General features: G+C 42.3%; 1 protein-coding gene across 1 annotated transcript in view; it reads left to right on the plus strand.

The window, feature by feature from the left end:
* Positions 1 to 1,892: 1,892 nt before the first annotated feature.
* The window catches only part of LOC145350008 (signal transducer and activator of transcription 4-like), a 106,819-nt gene continuing 89,276 nt past the window's right edge, over positions 1,893 to 19,435 (plus strand). The window contains exons 1-2 of the mRNA XM_080198811.1: positions 1,893 to 2,012; positions 13,191 to 13,319. Of these exons, the coding sequence (XP_080054937.1) occupies positions 13,192 to 13,319 (128 nt within the window). The 5' untranslated portion in view covers positions 1,893 to 2,012; position 13,191. The remainder of the gene's footprint in view (positions 2,013 to 13,190; positions 13,320 to 19,435) is intronic.

A 19,435-nucleotide genomic window follows, 5' to 3' on the forward strand; every position in this document is an offset into this window, starting at 1 on the left:
AAATCAGGGAGAAAGCAAACATCACTACACGATTGTCACAATGAATGTAAAAACATGAGAAAATGTTGTTGACATCAGAGAGGAGATAGCTTTGGATGTTGCATAACAACTTAGTGGTCTACACACTGTAATATATTCTCTCTTGGTAATGCAATGCAAACTAATGCAATGCAAACCAAGGGGAAATTCCACACTTAAAAATTTCAAGTCCCTCAGCACTCCAATTTAGGTCTGCCAAACTAGTGAGATATAAGCCTGTGGCTGAAAAACACCTCCTCCAAAAGGGAAACTCTTGATATGTTTGAAATAATTCTGCACACTGAGTAGAATTTCTCTGGTGTTCTCACAATCTTCTGTTGCACTGTGATGTATTGTCAGCAGAAACCAGAACAAAATAGTGTAAACTGCAGAATTTCAGCCTGTGGGGCAACAGATTCTTCTTGGTACTGATTATGGTCAATTATCAGTTCAATTGAAGCATTTGAGTTTATACTATCAATTGCCATTTTCCTGCAAGAAAAGGGTGTTTATTTGGAAACAGAACACTGCAGGTACTGGAAATCTGATTTTTTTTAATCTCAGGAAATGCTGGAAATACTTGGCAGATCTGCAAACATCTGTGGAGTGAGAAACAAGATTAACATTTCAGGTCCATAATCATTCATCAACATTTATAGAGCACGTTTCACAATCAATGGGTCGCCAGTGAAATACTTTTGAAAAGTGGTCATTGTCTAATGTAGGAAATGTGGGAGACAAATCATATTCAACAAAACTCTACAAAGCATTGTGACATTCCCACTTGTTTTAGTGATATCAGTTGAGGAATAAATATTAAGGGATAACTTGTCTAAGGTTGCCAACTCTTCAGTATTGGCCTGGAGTCTCCAAGAACTGAAGGTCAATCTCCAGGACACTGCTGTATGCAATGCTGGAGAAAAAATTATTGGGACATTAAAAAACTTGTTTCTTTTTATTATTTTCTTTGAACATTTCTTTAAACCAGTTATAAAAATATTGAAAACGGGAAAGAAAGTTATTTGGCTAACAGTCAAACATCATCAATTTGGTTAATGTGTCTTTTTGCTTTCCAATTGGTTTAAGAGGGCATGGTGGCACTGTATTTGGCACTTTTGCCACAGTGCTAGAGACCCGGGTTTGATTCTGGCCTCAGGTGACTTTGTGTGTGGAGCTTGCACTTTCTCCCTGTATCTGCATGAATTTTCTCCCACGGTCCAAAGATGTGCAGGTTAGGTTGATTGACCATGATAAATTGCTTAGTGTCAGGGACGTTAGCAGGGTAAATACGAGGACTTACGGGGATAGGGTCTGGGTGGGATTGTTGCTGGTAATGGGCTCAGTGGCCTCCTTCTGCATTGTAGGAATTCTATGGTTCTCAGGTGGTGGATCACAAGAATGGCTGCATTGGCTGACTAATGGTTGGAGTGTGAGGGGAAAGTCATGTGATGAAACCTCCAGGAATATATTTAACCATAGTTGGTTACCCTAAACTCTTTGATATAGTGCCATGGGGTCTTTAGAGGCAAAAGGGAGATTGGGGAAAGGGAATAGAGGAGGGATGGTTGGGGGGAAGAAATAGAGATGTTAGAGGGCATGGGGATAGAGTGAGGGAGAGGAAAAGGGTGATAGCTGCTCTCTTTGCACCTACCGCACTGCCACAATTTTAGACCTTGGACACAGAGCTGGAGCGGGACGCTGAAGGAATGCGCACCGCTGCCCGAGGCAGGAGAGAGCCTCGGGCACGTGGCGCGCGCGAGCTGTGAGCGCGCACCACGGGATGGAACACTGAACGCAGCGCGTGCCGGAAACAGCGAGCGTCAGCGGCTGAGGGACAGAGAGAGATAGAGACAGAGACACCAGAAAGAGAGAGAGAGAGGGGGAGGGCCAGAGACAACACACAGGGAGGGATAGAGACACCACAGAGAGAGAGGTAGAGACAACATACAGAGAGACAACAGAGAGACTGGCACCGACTGAGAAGAAGCTGCAAAGTAAGTAGACTGCGCAGTATAGACAAGTGTGGAAATATTATGATTTAGTGGGTAAGTTAGTCTTTTTTCATGATTTATTCATTATGTTTCCCCTCAGAAACAGGGACGCTTCTGCGATATTTATTTAGGTTTGTGACACCGGGGGCAATCTCCCAATTTCGTCCTCAGGGCTCCAGTTAAAAGGGTAGAAAATAAGGAGAAACTTCACTTTTAATCGGTCTGATTTCCCGCACCTTGCACCATTTGGGAGAAATGGCTATTCGGAAACGCTTACATTAATAGCTGCACTAACTTACTGGCAAAGTATTTCAAAGCAGGCAGAAACATGACTTTAAATCGAATTTCAGATATTTATAAAACAAAAGGGGTATAAATTGTGATTTGGTTGGAGAAATAACTCAGACGGTTGAAATGGCTGTGTGTGCGAATATATATCAAAGAACCATGCTTTGCCTTTCCTTATATGTGCCATGTCAGAGAAAGTGGTGTAGTTTATTCCACATGAACTGTGTGGAACCACTTGAAACCCCTTTTCTTCTGATTTGAAAGATTCCGGCTTGAAGGGTTAAACTTTCTTAGCAGCACGTGTTGTCCCTTCATGACGTTAAGGAGTGATTTTAGGACAGATGGGATTTATTCCGAACATTCGCTGAACGCGGGGTGATCTTCTACCAGGGTCGCTAAGTGCTTGTCACAGGGAAATCCCTTCAATGTTCTTACGCACGTCAGCCGTGTGGTAGCAATGAGTCAGTTGGGTCAACTTTCTGTTTGTGTGGTGAATTTAGCTGTCGAATGTCGGAATACGTGAATGCAGCTGAAAGTACACCATAGAACAGGCGGCATTCATAAAGTGAAAAGACAGCTCCGTGTTTTTCAAGCGTAGGGAACCGAACCTTTAAGATACAGGTGCCCTTTGGTATAACCTGACGATTGGCTCAATTTCCAGCTTCCGAAAACAAATGACAAGGATTCAGATGGGGCGGCTGGAAAACGTAGCGGACAGAGTAGGCATCCATACATTGCAGGAGTCAAATCACATGTTTTTCGCTCTGCACTACTATACCCAGAATGTTGACCATAAAACAAGATGTGGAATCCATCGAACTAGAGAAATTGACAAGTCGATAATATCGACAAATCCCCAAAACCCGAGAATTCTAAAAGAGATGGATGTGGATGTGCTGGCTATGAATTTCCAAAATTCCTTAGATTCAGAAACAGCCCCATCAGATAGGAAGTTAACAAATGTAAGACTGCTTTTTAAGAAAGGAAGGATAGAGAAAACTAGGATCTACAGACTGGTTGTCCAAATATTAGTTGGTGGAAAAGTGCTGAAATCTATTATTAGGGAAGTCTTAACTGGAAGTCTTAATAATGCGCAAAAAATGATTAGAACAAGTCCCAAGATTTTACAAAAATTTATTTTGACAATTTATTTTGAGGATGTAATTAATGGAGTAGATAAAGGGGAAGCAGAAGGTGTGCTACACCTGAATTTCCCAAAGGCATTTGACAAGGTGCCACACAAAAGATTGATAGGAAAGATAAGGGCATTTGGAGTTGGGGGTAATATATTAGAATGGACAGAAGATTAGTTAAGAGACAGGAAGCAGAGAGTGGGCATGAATTAAACATTTTCAAGTTGGCAGGCTGTGACTAATGGAGTGCCACAAAGGTCAGTGCTGGGACTTTTTTACAATCTATATTTTTATCTTAGATGAAGAGACAGAGAGTAATGGGAAATAATTTCCCAGCTCCCCAGAATCAGATTGAGGTGGGGGGGGGGGTGCCACAAATATGTGATGGGAAATCCCTCTTGGAATTTACCATGTAAGGGTTAATCTGGTAATTGTCCAGAAGCCCTTACTTCCTCTAGACAATTGTGCAGGTAACATCCGTCAAAATGATTTTAATCACAAACTTTCTGCTCTGCCAGTTTTACATTGACAGTTACTGAAAAAGAGATGGAAAAAATTAAAGTAATTTCAGCATAATTATTTTAAACACCCAAACTGATTCCCACACAATACACATCCATATTCCCAAGCCTCCAGGGGACCACCACATCCATCCCACCAAGCACCCCACTTGCACATGACTCCCCCACCTGATCCGACCAGGTTTGACCGCACTGGCCTGACTACCATCTAACCCAAACTATGCACTAACTCCCACCTAACTCCACCCACGTGTGCAAACCAAACCAAACAGCTCCCGTTTCATCGATCTGACACACCCCACACCCCTGCCGACCTGAGACCTCCTCCCCCGACACAACCCACCCCCAACCAGACGCCTCCCACCACCTGAGACCACCTCCTTCCATCTGAGTTCTCCTTCTGACACCTCTTCCACCTCAAACTGCCACCCCTCCTGCTCAACCCTACGTTTTCCCCACTTGACAGCTCCTGCCCCTCAACCCTACACCACCATGCCCCTTCAACCCTACACCACCCCTCCTACCCAGCACCTTACTTCTACCTGCAATTCTCCCCTTGATCCTACACAACCCCTCCTATGCACACTTCCCCCTTTGACCCTACACTCCCCTCCTATCTGTCACCTTCCCCAACTCTACACCCCTCTTATCTGGCACCTCCTCCTTTACCAAACACCCCCCTATTCAACACCTCCCTGCCCCTTGACCCCTAAAGATCACTTTCCTATAGACACCTCCTGCCTCTACAATACCACCACCCCCCCCACCTCACTTGGCACCTACCCCCTACTTGGCACTTCCCCTCCATTTATCTGACACCTCCCCCCTTGACCCTACAACCCCCCCCACCCCTCATCCTATTCAGCACCTCCTCCCCCTCCGCGACCTGACATCTCTCCCTTCGCCTCAACGGCACTTCCTCCTGTTGCAGAGTGAGAAGCTCTGATTGGGTAAAGTCTTTGGAGAAAGAATAATTAGAATTGCTGTATTTAAAGAACACAGTTAAAGAACCTAATTTGACTGCAGCTGTTTTTCTGATCTTTCTATTAGTTTAGACAGTTAAGTGTTGATTTGATCACAGTTTTCAAGATGTTACGAGGAACAGAATGAATTGATTTCTACTGGGAGGCGAGCATAGGACTTGAGTGCCTGCTCCAGAAAGTTTCAGCAGACCTTTCAGGAATGATACCGCGCAATAATCCTGCATGCAATTCATGTAGATCAATCATTACATTTATATCCAAAGGTGGTAGATTTTTGGGTTTCAAATCTATTTGTAGAAATGGGGAAAAGGCTGCTATATGGAGCCATGTTGTAGATCAGCCATGATACAGGCCGGTTAGTTTAACTTCTGTACTAGGGAAAATGCTTGAATCTATCATCAAGGAAGAAATAGCAAGACATCTAGATATAAGTTGTCCCATTGGTAAGACACAGCATGGGTTCATGAAGGGAAGGTCATGTTTGACTAATTTGGTGGAATTCTTTGAGAACATTACATGTGCTGTGGACAGCGGGGAATCTGTGGATGTGGTGTATCTGGATTTCCAGTAGTAATTTGACAAAGTGCCGCACCAAAGCCTGCTACATATGATAAAGGGGCACAGTGTTGCAGGTAATGTATTAGCATGGATAGAGGATTGGTTAACTAACAGAAAGCAAAGAGGGAGGGTAAATGGGTGTTTTTCTGGTTGGTGATCAGTGACTAGTGGTGTGCCTCGGGGATCAGTATTAGGACTGCAATTGTTTATGATTTATATAGATGATTTGGAGTTGGGGAACAAGTGCTGTGTGTCAAAATTCGCAGATGACACTAAGATGAGTGGCAGAGCAAAGTGTGCAGAGGATGCTGAAAGTCTGCAAAGGGATATAGATAATCTAAGTGAGTGGGCGAGATTCTGGCAGATGGAGTACAATGTTGGTAAATGTGAGGTCATCCATTTTGATAGGAATAATAGCAAAATGGACTATTATTTAAATGGTAAAAGATTGCAGCGTGCTGCTGTGCAGAGGGACCTGTGTGTCCTTGTGCAAGAATCTCAAGGAGTTGGTTTGCAGGTGTAGCAGATAATTAAGAAGGCAAATGGAACTTTGTCCTTCATTGCTAGAGGGATGGAGTTTAAAAACAGTGAGGTTATGTTGCAGCTGTATAAGATGCTGGTGAGGCCACATCTGGAATACTGTTCAATTTTGGTCTCCTTACTTGAGAAAGGATACACTGGCAGTGGAAGGGGTGCAGAGGAGATTTACTAAGTTGATTCCAGAGTTGAGAGGGTTTGCTTATGAGGAGAGACTGAGTAAACTGGGGCTATACTCTTTGGAATTCAGAAGAATGAGGGGAGATCTTGTAGAAACATATAAGATTATGAAGGAAATAAGATAGAAGCAGGGAAGTTGTTTCCACTGGCGGGTGAAACTAGAATTAGGGGGCATGGCCTCAAAATAAGGGGAAGCAGATTTAGGACTGAGTCGAGGAGGAGCTTCTTCACCCACAAAGCTATGATTCTGTGGAATTCCCTGTCCAGTGAGGCAGTTTAGGCTATCTCATTGAATGTTTTTAAGGCAATGATAGATGCATTTTTGAAAGTAAGGCAATTAAGGGTTATGGTGAGTGGGCGGGTAAGTGGAGCTGAGTCCACGGAAAGATCAGCCATGATCTTATTGAATGGCGGTGCAGGCTCAAGGGGCCAGATGGCCTACTGCTCCTAATTCTTATGTAATTGAATGACAGAACAGGTTTAAAGGCCTATTCCTATGTTCCAATGGAACAAGGGTGCAATCCCACCCAGTTGGACGATGGTAGAAATGCATTGGAGGGGAAGAATGTAGTCAACCATGTTGAACACTGCACATTGGTGGTGATGGATGAGGAGTCATTTGACTTTGACGAGCTGCTTTAGTACCATGGCACAGGTGTAAATGGGGGGAGTTCAGGGAAGGATAGGCATGGTTTTGGGAGATAACTGTACAATGAAGGAGAATGGAGGGTTTTTAAATTTGTTCATGGGATGTGGGTGTGGCTAACATCACGTTTATTGCCAATCCCTAATTGATGTGAATTGAGTAGTTTGCTAGGTTATTTCAGAGGGCATTTAAGAGTCAGCCACATTGTTGTGGGTCTCAATTCACATGTAGGACAGATCAGGTAAGGATGGCAAATTTCCTTCCCTAACGGACATTAGTGAATTACTTGGGTTTTTATAATAGTTGACAGTGGTTTCACAGTTGTCATTAGACTTTGAATTCCAAATTTTTATTTAATTTTTATTGAACAACTGCCATGGTGGGATTTGAACACAGAACCTCAGATCATTATCCTGGGTCTCTGGATTGGTAGTACAGTAACAGTATTACAACGTCACTGCATTGGAAATGGGGTGGTAATTTGCAAGGCCAGAGGGATCAAGGACTTCTTTTTAATTACAGATTTGAAGGTGGGGGGGCTGCACTTTAGGAGCGAGAACAACTATCATGCAAGTCAGGTATCGGAAGTTGTGTGGGCAGCGGCTTAGTGGGAATATGATCAAAGGAGCAGGAGGTGTGTCTTATGTAAACAAAGAATTCAGGAAGCGCATGTGGTAAGAGAGAAAATTGAGAAAAAGTATGTTCAGGGCTTTGACACAAAGTTACCTCAAAGGAAATTTGGCCTTGTTGGCTAAAGGAAGGGGGAAAAATGACAGAAGCAGCCGAGCAAATGGTGTCATTCTTCGTGACAAAGAAATCCATTAATTGCTTGCGCTTGGACGTGAGAATGGAAAAGGCAGGGGAGAGGTGTTGACTAAGACAACCAGCAGCATAAAAAAGCCAGCAATGATCTTTGCATTCTAGGATAATCCAGAAATAACAAATAGTTTTGCGAGATACGAACAAGACCCAAGGAAGCTTAATGTGGTTTAGTCAGATCCAGCTGTGAATGGCTTAACCAGTTGCCTGCCATGTTTGTGCGAGTCTGTATGACTGCTTCCTCTCCTGACTGATGGTAGCTGATATTGTCAATATGTCCTTTTTCATTAGATCCTGGCCGCCTTCCCGTTAAATTTGCTGTCATCATCCCCTCAAGAAACTCTGACCAGTGTGTTCTTGCAGGCTATCATCCCATTTCTAGCCTCCCTTCTTTGTGCCTTGAGCCTCTTTGGCATCTTCATTTGGCGTGCTCCCATTTGCCACCTATATGGTGCTCCTTGCTGATAGTACCAAAAGACACACTGTTAGGTTCCACACATACACCGATCACACCAATTGTACAATAATCTCTTTCAACATATCCAAGACTTTCTTGACACACTGCTTGTTTGACATCCACATCACAAATGAGCTGAAATGCCCTCCAGTTGAAGTTAAGACCAGAGTCATTGCATTTAACCTCCGCTGTGACCTCAGTTTCCAAGCCACAATTCTGTGCCCATCAGGCCACTGTCTCAGCTGAACTGGCACATTTGCAAGTACAATTTACTGCTTGACCCTGAGCCCAGCTGCAGATTCCACTTTCTTTCCATCATAAAGACCATTTATTTTAACCTCTACGATATCACTTGCACCTCCCCCTCTCTTCTCCATGCCGAAACATTCATCCATGTTTTAGTTACTTCCAGAATCAGCTATTTCAATGCCCTGGTCTGCCTCCCTTCTTCTGCCGTTTGGATTTGAGATCATATTAAGGCTTGAAGGGCTAAATGGCCTACTCCTGCTCCTCGTTTCTGTTAAGGTGCTAATCCTCATGTCAAATCCTTTGGGCTTTCCCACGTTATCTCTGTAACATCAATCAGCCCTAAAACCCTCAATAAATTATGCATTCCATAAATTCTGTCTCCCTTGTGCATCCACAACTTCATTTCTTCTTCCAATGCTGCCTGTGCTTTCAGCTGCCTAAACCCTAATTAATTCCTTCCACAAAGCTCTATGGCTCTCACTTCCCCTCTCTCTCTCTCTCTCTCTCTGTTCTTTTTAAGCCTCTTTTTAAGAACATAACATAAGGAACAGGAGCAGGAGTAGGCCATCTAGCCCCTCCAGTTTGCCCCGCCATTCAATAAGATCACGGCTGATCTGATAGTCGTTCAGTTCCACTTACCCGCCTGCTCCCCATACCCTAAATTCCCTTATTGGTCAAAAATTTATCTATCTGTGACTTAAACACATTTAACGAGGTAGCCTCCACTGCTTCATTGGGCAGAGAATTCCAAAGATTCACTACCCTCTGGGAGAAGAAGTTCCTCCTCAACTCTGTTCTAAATTGACTCCCCTGTAGTTTGAGGCTGTGTCCTCTAGTTCTTGTTTCATTTCTAAGTGGAAATAATCTCGCTACTTCTACCCTGTCTAGCCCCTTTGTTATCTTATATGTCTTGATAAGATCACCCCTCAACCTTCTAAACTCCAATGAGTACAGGCCCAATCTACTCAATCTCTCCTCATAAGCTAACCCCCTCATCTCCGGAATCAACGTAGTGAACCTTCTCTGCACCCCCTCCAAAGCTAATATATCCTTTCTTAAATAAGGGGACCAGAATTGTACACAGTACTCTAGGTGCGACTTCACCAGTACCTTGTAGAATTGCAGCAAGACCTCCCTGCTTTTATACTCAGTCCCTCTTGCAATAAAGGTCAACATTCCATTTGCCTTCTTGATCACCCGCTGCACCTGCAAACTGAGTCTTTATGATTCATGCACAAGGACCCCCAGGTCCCTCTGCACAGTAGCATGTTGTAATTTTTCACCATTTAAATAATAGTCCATTTTGCTATTATTCCTTCCAAATTGGATTACCTCACATTTGCCAACGTTATACTCTATCTGCCAGATCCTTGTCCACTCATTTAACCTATCCAAATCTCTCTGCAGACTCTCTGTGTCCTCCATGCAATTTGCTTTCCCACTCATCTTTGTGTCATCCGCAAACTTTGTTACCCTACACTCGGTCCCCTCCTCCAGATTGTCTATGTATATGGTCAACAGTTGAGGCCCCAGCACCGATCCCTGCGGCACGCTACTAATCACTGACTGCCAACCAGAAAAGCACCCAGTTATTCCAACTCTCTGCTTTCTGTTAGATAGCCAATCCTCAATCCACGCTAACACTTTACCCCCAATTCCATGTACCTTTATCTTATGCAGCAACCTTTTGTGAGGCACCTTATCAAATGCCTTCTGGAAATGTAAATACACCACATCCACGGTTCCCTTCTGTCAACTGCACTCGTTATATCTTCATAAAGTTCCAGTAAATTTGTCAAACACGACTTTCCCTTCATGAATCCATGCTGCATCTGCTTAATTGAACCATTCTTTTTTAGATGTCCTGCTATTTCTTCCTTTCTATCATTAAGGAAGAAATAGCAGGACACCTGGAAAAGATAGATTCTATCACAGATTTTTGACCAATATCATTTTTCAAACCTTACCCGTGTTCAGCAATCCAGGTGAAACTGAAATCAAAGTAGGAAACTATCCATCAAATATATAAAGTGTGATGAATGTTAAACAAAAGTTAATTCAACAAAAGCTATAAAGAAAGGTAAGATGGATTATGAGATTAAACTATCTCAGAATATAAAAAGAGAGTAAAAGTTTCTACAAATGTATAAAACGAAAAAGGGTGGCAAAAATAAACATTGGTGCTTTAGAGGATGAGCAGGGGGATGTAATAACTGGAAATGAAAAAATGGCTGAAGCATTGAACAGGTATGTTGTGTTGGTCTTCACAGTGGAAGACACAAATAACATACCAAAAATTGATGACACGAAGGTTATGGTAAGTGAGAACCTAGAAACTATTGTTAGCATGAAAGAGGTAGTGTTGGGCAAGTTAATGGGGCTAAAGGTAGACAAGTCTCCTGGCCCTGATGGAATGCATGCCAGGTACTTAAAGAGGTGGTGGGAGAAATGGCAAATGTACTAGTGGTAGTTTACAAAAATTCACTGGACTCTGGGCAGTTCCTGCAGATTGGAAAACCGCAAATGTGACACCACTGTTTGAAAAAAGGAAGTAGACAAAAGGCTGGTAACTATAGGCCGGTTAGCTTAACTTCTGTAATAGGGAAAATGCTTGAATCTATTATCAAGGAAGAAATAGCGAGACATCTGGATATAAATTGTCCCATTGGTAAAATGCAGCATGGATTCATGAAGGGCAGATCGTGTTTGACTAATTTGGTGGAATTCTTTGAAAACGTTACATGTGCAGTGGACAATGGGGAACCTGAGGATGTGGTGTATCTGGATTTCCAGAAAGCCTTTGACAAGGTGCCGCACCAAAGACTGCTACATAAGATAAAGGTGCACAGTGTCACGGGTAATGTATTAGCATGGATAGAGAATTGGTTAACTAACAGAAAGCAAAGAGTAGGAGTAAATGGTGCTTTTCTGGTTGGTGATGAGCGACTAGTCGTTTGCCTCAGGGATCAGTGTTGGGACTGCAATTGTTTATAATTTATATAGATGATTTGGAGTTGGGGACCAAGTGCAGTGTGTCAAAATTCACAGATGACACTAAGATGGCTGGAAGAGCAAAGAGTGCAGAGGATGCTGAAAGTCTGCAAAGGGATATAGATAATCTAAGTGAGTGGGTGAGGGTCTGGCAGATGGAATACAATGTTGGTAAATGTGAGGTCATCCATTTTGGCAGGAATAACAGGAAATTGGACTATTATTTAAATGGTAAAAATTGCAGCATGCTGCTATGCAGAGGAACCTGTGTGTCCTTGTGCAGGAATCTCAAGGAGTTGTTTTGCAGGTGCAGCAGGTAATTCAGAAGGTAAATGGAATTTTGCCCTTCATTACTAGAGAAATGGAGTTTAAAAACAGCGAGATTATGTTGCAGTTGTATAAGGTGCTGCTGAGGCCACACCTGGAGTACTGTATGCAGTTTTGGTCACCTTACTTGAGGACAGGATATACTGGCACTGAAGGGAGTGCAGAAGAGATTCACCAGGTTGATTCTGGAGTTGAGAGGGTTGGCTTATGAGGAGAGACTGAGTAAACAGGGCTATACCCATAAGAATTCAGAAGAATGAGGGGAAATCTTATAGAAACGTATAAGATTATGAAGGGAATAGATAAGATAGAAGCAGGGAAGCTGTTTCCACTGGCAGGTGAAACTAGAACTAGGAGGCATGGCCTCAAAATAAGGGGAAGCAGATTTAGGACTGAGTTGAGGAGAACTTCTTTACACGTAGGGTTACAAATCTGTGGAATGCCCTGTCCAGTGAAGCAGTTGTGGCTAGCTCATTGAATGTTTTTAAGGCAAGGATTGATAAATGTTTGAACAGTAAAGGAATTAAGGGTTATGATGAGTGGGTGGGTAAGTGGAGCTGAGTCCACAAAAAGATCAGCCATGGTCTTATTGAATGGCAAGCAGGCTAGAGGGGCCAGATGGCCTACTCCTGCTCTTAGTTTTTATGTTCTAACCCTTCACAGCTCTCAGTGTCAGGGATTTGTTCAGAGTGATGTTTATGATGAAAATAATGTGAAATTGGCACATACATTTAACCAAATATGATTAAACTTTTATCTTACCTTCCCTGGTGCAAGGCTTCACAAAGCATGAATCTGCATCAGGAATTGTTGGCTGTAGCACAAATTGATTCCATTATTTTCCGGGCAATTATTTTCAGAACAAGATGTATCAATAATTTTAGAGTAAAGCACACAAAAAATTAAAATCTGTGAATCAGGTATGATATGAATAAGGTTAAGACAAGTGCAGTTTAGAAATGTCACAGCATTTGTCTTTGTGGTCACATTATATTTTATATTTTGTGGTGAAGTACCTGTAACACTTTCTCCCATGTTCACACGTTTCTTCCCCCCTTACGAAACTATTAAAGACTGTCAGATATTCAGTCATGTTTTGTTTATGATCTTCCCTCTACTAAGGTATGTAATGACTAGTAATATTTTTGTCCATGAATACAATGGCTGGTCTTGCAACAAATAATAACTTTTCAGTATAATTCTACATTGTGAACCATAGCTTCACAACTAATAACAATTCAGTTGAAGGCATAGCATACGTGTTGGTGTTTTTATGTATGTGGGTCGAAATTCATGAGAAGCAGTAGGAAACAGGAAAAAGGAGGGGTGTGTTCTGAGTTTTTCCAACTGTTTTGGCAGCAAATGAAAATCTCTTTGAAATAATTAGTTATGGTATTATTAGTTATGGTAATCAAATCAATTTATTTTTTCACTTCCTGTAAGTTAGGTTTGTTCTACGCTGATTGTTATTGTTTTTCAATCTTTTTGACAGAATGGCCCAATGGCATCAACTCCATCAGCTGGATTCACAGCTCCTAGAAAAAGTGGACCAGTTGTACGATGATACCTTTCCCATGGAGGTCCGTCAGTTCCTAGCACATTGGTTGGAACACCAGGACTGGTAAGATCTTAGTTAAATTCAGTTGCCTTCTTTTGATAGTTTATTTTGGGATGTTGATATATCGATAAATGCCAACTCATTGTCTTAGAAAACATTGTGCATCCTTACTTAGTTTTGTTCTTTGCAGCTGCGATAAAGTCAACATCACGGCATCCAATGGCTGATTTTAAAAAAGCAGAAATAAAGTTCAAACGCAGTAAACCTGATAAAAATGGTGCACAAAGGCTCAAAAAGTATCTGTGAAGTGAACAGATATTTGACATTTTGGTCAGGGCCCCATTTCAGAACGGAAAATGAAAGTTGATCAAACCCTTCAATAGAATCATCTAAAAAGGAGAGAGAGAGAAAAAGCAGCAATGCAGTCAAGTTCTCAGCAAGCATCCATATCCAAAACACCTTTAGGTAGATTTTAATTTTTGAATGATCAGCAAGTGAAGGGATTGGCTGGAGAATTCAGCCTATTGCTTGCCATTCATGCCAGTGGGATTCTCCCATCCCGCTGTCGTGAATGGAGACTTGGCTGAGTGCCAAATTCTCTGTCCTCTCTGGCAGCGGTGTTGAGGAGTGAATGGCCTTGAATTCTGGCCATCGTTTCTAAATGGACTTCACGCTGCTAGCAGTTGATAGTTTTGAAATCAATCCTATAGTCTTTGTAACGGAGGGAAACACAACAGCCAATTTGTGCACGGGAAGGCCCTACAGACTACATGAGCTAAATGAACTGTTAATCGGTTTTATTCGCTTTGGTTGCAAGAAGCTATATTAATAATGTCAGGCAAATCATCAGTGAACTTCCAGCGATACCTCAAGGTCTACATTATTATTCCCCCTCCCTCCCCAGTCCCTAAACACACAGTTTACCATTACCCCCCAACACATTGCAACCTCCTGAAAACTAAATGTTGCTGGAAAAAGCAACATGTTGTCGAAGCTCTCCATCATGTACTCATCAGGACAGATGTCATTCCAATTGTCCTAATTGAACTTATGAACTCAGCAACCCATGCAGTTGAATTCAATTTAACAGTTCCATGTATACAGCATAGATAGTGTTGCCATGGGATTCCCTCTGGGTCCAGCTCTCACAAACATCATTGTCGATTTCCACAAGAAACGCATTTTGGATGGAATGACACTGATACATTTGCTATATTCAAATCTGCAGCTGCATGTAAGAATTTCCTAACACACCTTAATGGGCTTTATCCATTCAGCTTTGAAATGGTGCAGTCAAATGAACCTTGTTATTTTAATATGCTTGTTGGGAAATCTGCCAGTGGGTTTCCAGATTCACTATCAGCAACCTTGTAAATAAGATCTGAGCTATTTGATTTCCACGCAAGTGTAATGTGAAACTAGGGAGCATCAAAGTAATCCTGTGGGATAATGGCTACCCTGATCCAATTATTACTCACTGTACATTGTGAAAACTCATGAGTGGACCTATGATTCCATTTTCGGTCCTGACAATTGTCCAATTTATCACTAATTATTCTGAAAAATTAAGGTGTCTGAAAAATTTGAGCAGCAGATAAAAGTAGCCATTTCATACTAACTATCATGATGTAGAAACACTGCATTCTGCACTAACAGAATGGAAGCCAAAAAGACATTTAACCTATCACACAAGTATTGTGGTATATGAATTTCAGTGCCAATATGATGCCAGGTATGTAGGCTGTATGTCCCAAAGCTGGTGGATAATATCAAACTGTATGTCCCTTCGACTGTTTGTAATAGGTAAAGTACGGACCAAATCCAACCAGCCACTGTTTGGAAAACTTACAACATAGTGTCCAACATTAGATGTGATTTCACAATTTGACAGCACTTGCTAAACAATCCTGATTGTGCTAAGAATTATATTGACAACCAATTTATGATTATTAATTGGGCCCACAGTGTGGCTCACCTATATGTGTGAGGAGATACATGTCTTCCTACACAGGGCCCTATTCTTTGCAGACAGGAGGAACATGTCCACACATTGCATCCTTTTCAACTAAACAGATGCTTAGGAGACAGTCATACCTTCCTTTCTTTTCACTAGCATTCCTCAATGATTTGGCTACTCACACATTCTTTGTTTCTCCAACGTCTACAACTTCAATGTTTCTTTCAGCTTTGGCTCAAATGATAACCTCCTGAATCAGGTGAAACGCCTATGAGTTCAACCTTCAATTCAGAGATTCAAGTACAGAGTCTAGGCTAGCACTACAGTGCAATACTGAGGAAGAGCTGCACTTTTGGAGATTCCATCTGTCATGTAAGATGTGAAATCAATGTCTCATCTACTATAACAATGCCTTGATCCATCAGAGAGGATCTGCCTAGTTTGAATTTGAACAAAAGCTTGGCAATTTATTGTTCCTTGGTGCATTCTCCATAGCAAAACCTCTACTAATCATAGGTCATTTGCTAATCAATCATCATTCATATAATGGTCATTCCACTTCCGATTAGTATTCTTGTAAATCTATCCTGATGAGAGCAAGATGAAAAGTTTTGACAACATGGTTGAGCAATACTAAACTTTTGTACTACCAATTGACAGAACTAAATACTTTGAATATCAACACCTTAAAAGACATGCATTTATATAATGTCACTCTCAACCTCAGGATATGCCAAAATTTTACACAACCAATGAAGTATTCCTAAGTAGAATTACAGTTGCAATGTTAGCCAATACCCCATGACTCCCATGCTGTTCAGAGTTGCGCCACAAGAGTTGGTGCCAGGCAAAAGGCAGGGAATTATAGGCCGGTTAGTTTAACGTCTGTGGTAGGTAAAATGTTAGAATCCGTCATTAAGGAGGAAATTGCGAGGCATCTTGAAGGGAATTGCTTGATAGAGCAGACGCAGCACGGTTTCATTAAAGGGAAGTCGTGTCTGACAAATTTACTGGAGTTCTATGAGGATGTGTCTAGGGCGGTGGATAGAGGAGAGCCGGTGGATGTGGTCTTTCTGGATTTTCAGAAGGCGTTTGACAAAGTACCTCACAAGAGGTTATTGCAGAAGGTCGAGGGACATGGAGTTGGGGGTAGGGTGTTAGCGTGGATAGAGGATTGGTTGTCAAATAGGAGGCAGAGAGTGGGGGTCAACGGGTGCTATTCGGATTGGCAGATGGTGACTAGTGGAGTGCCCCAGGGGTCGGTGCTGGGGCCTCAGCTTTTTACCATTTATATAGATGATCTGGAGGAGGGAACCGAGTGTAGGGTGTCAAAATTTGCTGATGACGCCAAGATTGGGGGAACGGCAAATTGTGCGGAGGGTGTGGAGAGTCTGCAGAAGGATCTAGATAGGCTGGGCGAATGGGCCAGGAAATGGCAAATGGAATTTAATGTTGGCAAGTGTGAGGTGGTCCACTTTGGTAGGAATAATGGTAGGAAGGACTATTACTTACGTGGCGAAAAACTGCAGCAGGCGACGGTGCAGAGGGACCTCGGGGTCCTTGTGCATGAGTCGCAAAAACCCAGCTTGCAGGTGCAGCAGCTGGTCAGGAAGGCGAATGGGATGCTGGCCTTCATAGCGAGGGGGATTGAATATAAAAGTAGGGAGGTCTTGCTGCAGCTGTATAGGGCATTGGTGAGGCCGCAGCTGGAGTACTGTGTGCAGTTTTGGGCGCCACACCTGCGCAAAGATATTTTGGCCTTGGAGGGAGTGCAGAGGAGGTTTACGAGGCTGATACCGGAGTTGAGGGGGTTGAGCTATGAGGAGAGGCTGAATAAACTAGGCTTGTACTCGTTCGAGTTTAGAAGAATGAGGAGAGATCTCATTGAGACGTATAAGATGATGAATGGGATGGATAGGATAGAGGTGGAAAGACTCTTCCCGCTCAAAAAAGACAGTAGGACTAGGGGGCACAGCCTCAAGATAAAGGGAGGGCGGTTTAGAACGGAGTTGAGGAGGAACTTCTTCACTCAAAGGGTGGTGAATCTCTGGAATTCTCTGCCCATTGAAGTGGTGGAGGCTACCTCGCTAAATATTTTTAAGACGCGGGTTGATGGGTTTTTGATAAGAGAGGGGATTAAGGGTTATGGGGAGAGGGCGGGAAAGTGGAACTGAGCCACGACAGATTAGCCATGATCTTATTGAATGGCAGGGCAGGCTTGAAGGGCTAGATGGCCTACTCCTGCTCCTATTTCTTATGTTCTTATGTTAAGATTTTCATGTCTACTTGTCAATGTAGATGGACTTTGATTTCACATCATACATGAAAGATGAAATCTCCAAAAGTGCAGCTCTTCCTCAGTATTGCACTAGCCTAGATTCTGTACTTGAATCTCTGAATTGAAGGTTGAACTCATAGATCTCTCAATTAATTCAGAAGGTTATCATTTGAGCCAAAGCTGAAAGAAACATTGAAGTTGAAAAAGTTGGAGAAACAAAGAATGACCAAGTCATTGAGGGATGCTAGTGAAAAGATAGGAGGGTGACATGGTGGCACAGTAGTTAGCACTGCTGCCTCACGCCAGGGGCATGGATTCAATTCTGGCCTCGGATGACTGTCTGTGTGGAGTTTGCATGTTCTCCCCATGTCTCTGTGGGTTTTCTCTGTGTGCTCTGGTTTCCTCCCACAGTCTAAAGGTGTGTGGATTAAGTTGATTGACTGTACTGAATTGCCTCTTAGTGTCAGGGGGACTAGCAAGACAAATGTGTGGGGTTGTGGGGATAGGACCTGGGTGGGATTGTTGTCACTGCAGGCTCAATGGGCCGAATGGCATCTATCTGCGCAGTAAGAATTCTATGGTAACTTGAAATAACGTAACATTGTAGAACGGTCTGAAATCTAAAACAGAAGAAAGTTTGATAAAGATAATGGGATAGATTTTCACTTTCCCTTGTTCACAAGTAAACCTCTGCAATTCATTTCAGCCATCAGAAGTTTGGTTGTGAATGATGTCGGTAGTGAAGAATTCAAAATATTAAAATAATTAGGACTAATTTGAGTTAAAAGAAAGAAACGCTTTAAATAGTTAATTCTGTTCACCTCAGTGTGAAAAAGCAGCGTGGATCCACCAGTTATTTTTGAAACCATTCAGTTTTCATTTCCATTGACTGCAATAGAAAGAAAAGTCAGACCACTCTGGCTGTATTGTGTCTGAACGGAAATCTGAAAACCTACCCTAATGAATGCACCAACACTAAGAAGACAAAAAGCCGACCAACACCAGGGGAACAGATCTCCCTGCCAACATTACAGTGCATTTCATCCCAAACATTAACCCTTCCTCCTCTCCAGACAAGGGCAGACTTGATTGCACATCGGTAGCATCCCCACACAAAAAAAATTAAGCATCTGGCTAAGGTTCTGAGGTGACTATTGTCAAGGTTCAGTGCAGGAGGCTGCAGATTGTCCAAGAGAAAGAGAAAAAAAATGTCAGAATTAATGTTAAGCTTCATTGCAGCAGCAGATAATTAGGGATGGGAAGGGAAATTAAAGTAGTCATCTAACTTGTGCTTGGTCTTCCCACTGTAGAGGAGATCGCACCTTGAGCTACAGTTCTAAGACAGAGTGAAGCAAAGAGAACAGAAAATAAATCATGTCAAACGTCAGAAGATTTAAAACTTATTACATTTTTTGTTTTAATAGAACATTTAATGCACAATTTGCAGAAAGTTTGATTGGATTTTTATGCTAACATTCACAGAACTTGCCTATATTTTTAAATAGCTAACAGTTGAATAGCTAGCAACTAACAAAAAATCAAATTTTAATGTTATTTCTGAAACTAAATCAGGATTGTTCCAAAAATGAAACTACCTGAGGCAGCATGAACTTGTTTGTAAAGCACCTTTAACACAACATAGGCCAGAATTCCCTGGTCTCATATGCCACACTGCTGCTGCCAGTGAGAATGGGGAATTTGGCACTCAGCCAAATCTCTGCTAACAGCAATGGGACTGGAGAATCCTAGCTTCAAGTGAGGTTAGAGAATATCCCAAGGCGCTTGAAAGAAGCATCAAAGCAAAATCCAACAACATCCCTGATAAAGGATATTGATATTGAGACCATAATCTCCTGCTGTAATCACATTAGCAACCAAACCTTCAGCAGGCTGACTGGCTGAGTCCACCTCACTCAACAGTTTCCGAATGGCAGTCTGTTGTGG

Source organism: Carcharhinus amblyrhynchos, chromosome 11, assembly GCF_965287045.1.
Source record: "Carcharhinus amblyrhynchos chromosome 11, sCarAmb.v2.hapA, whole genome shotgun sequence".
NCBI lineage: Eukaryota > Metazoa > Chordata > Chondrichthyes > Carcharhiniformes > Carcharhinidae > Carcharhinus > Carcharhinus amblyrhynchos.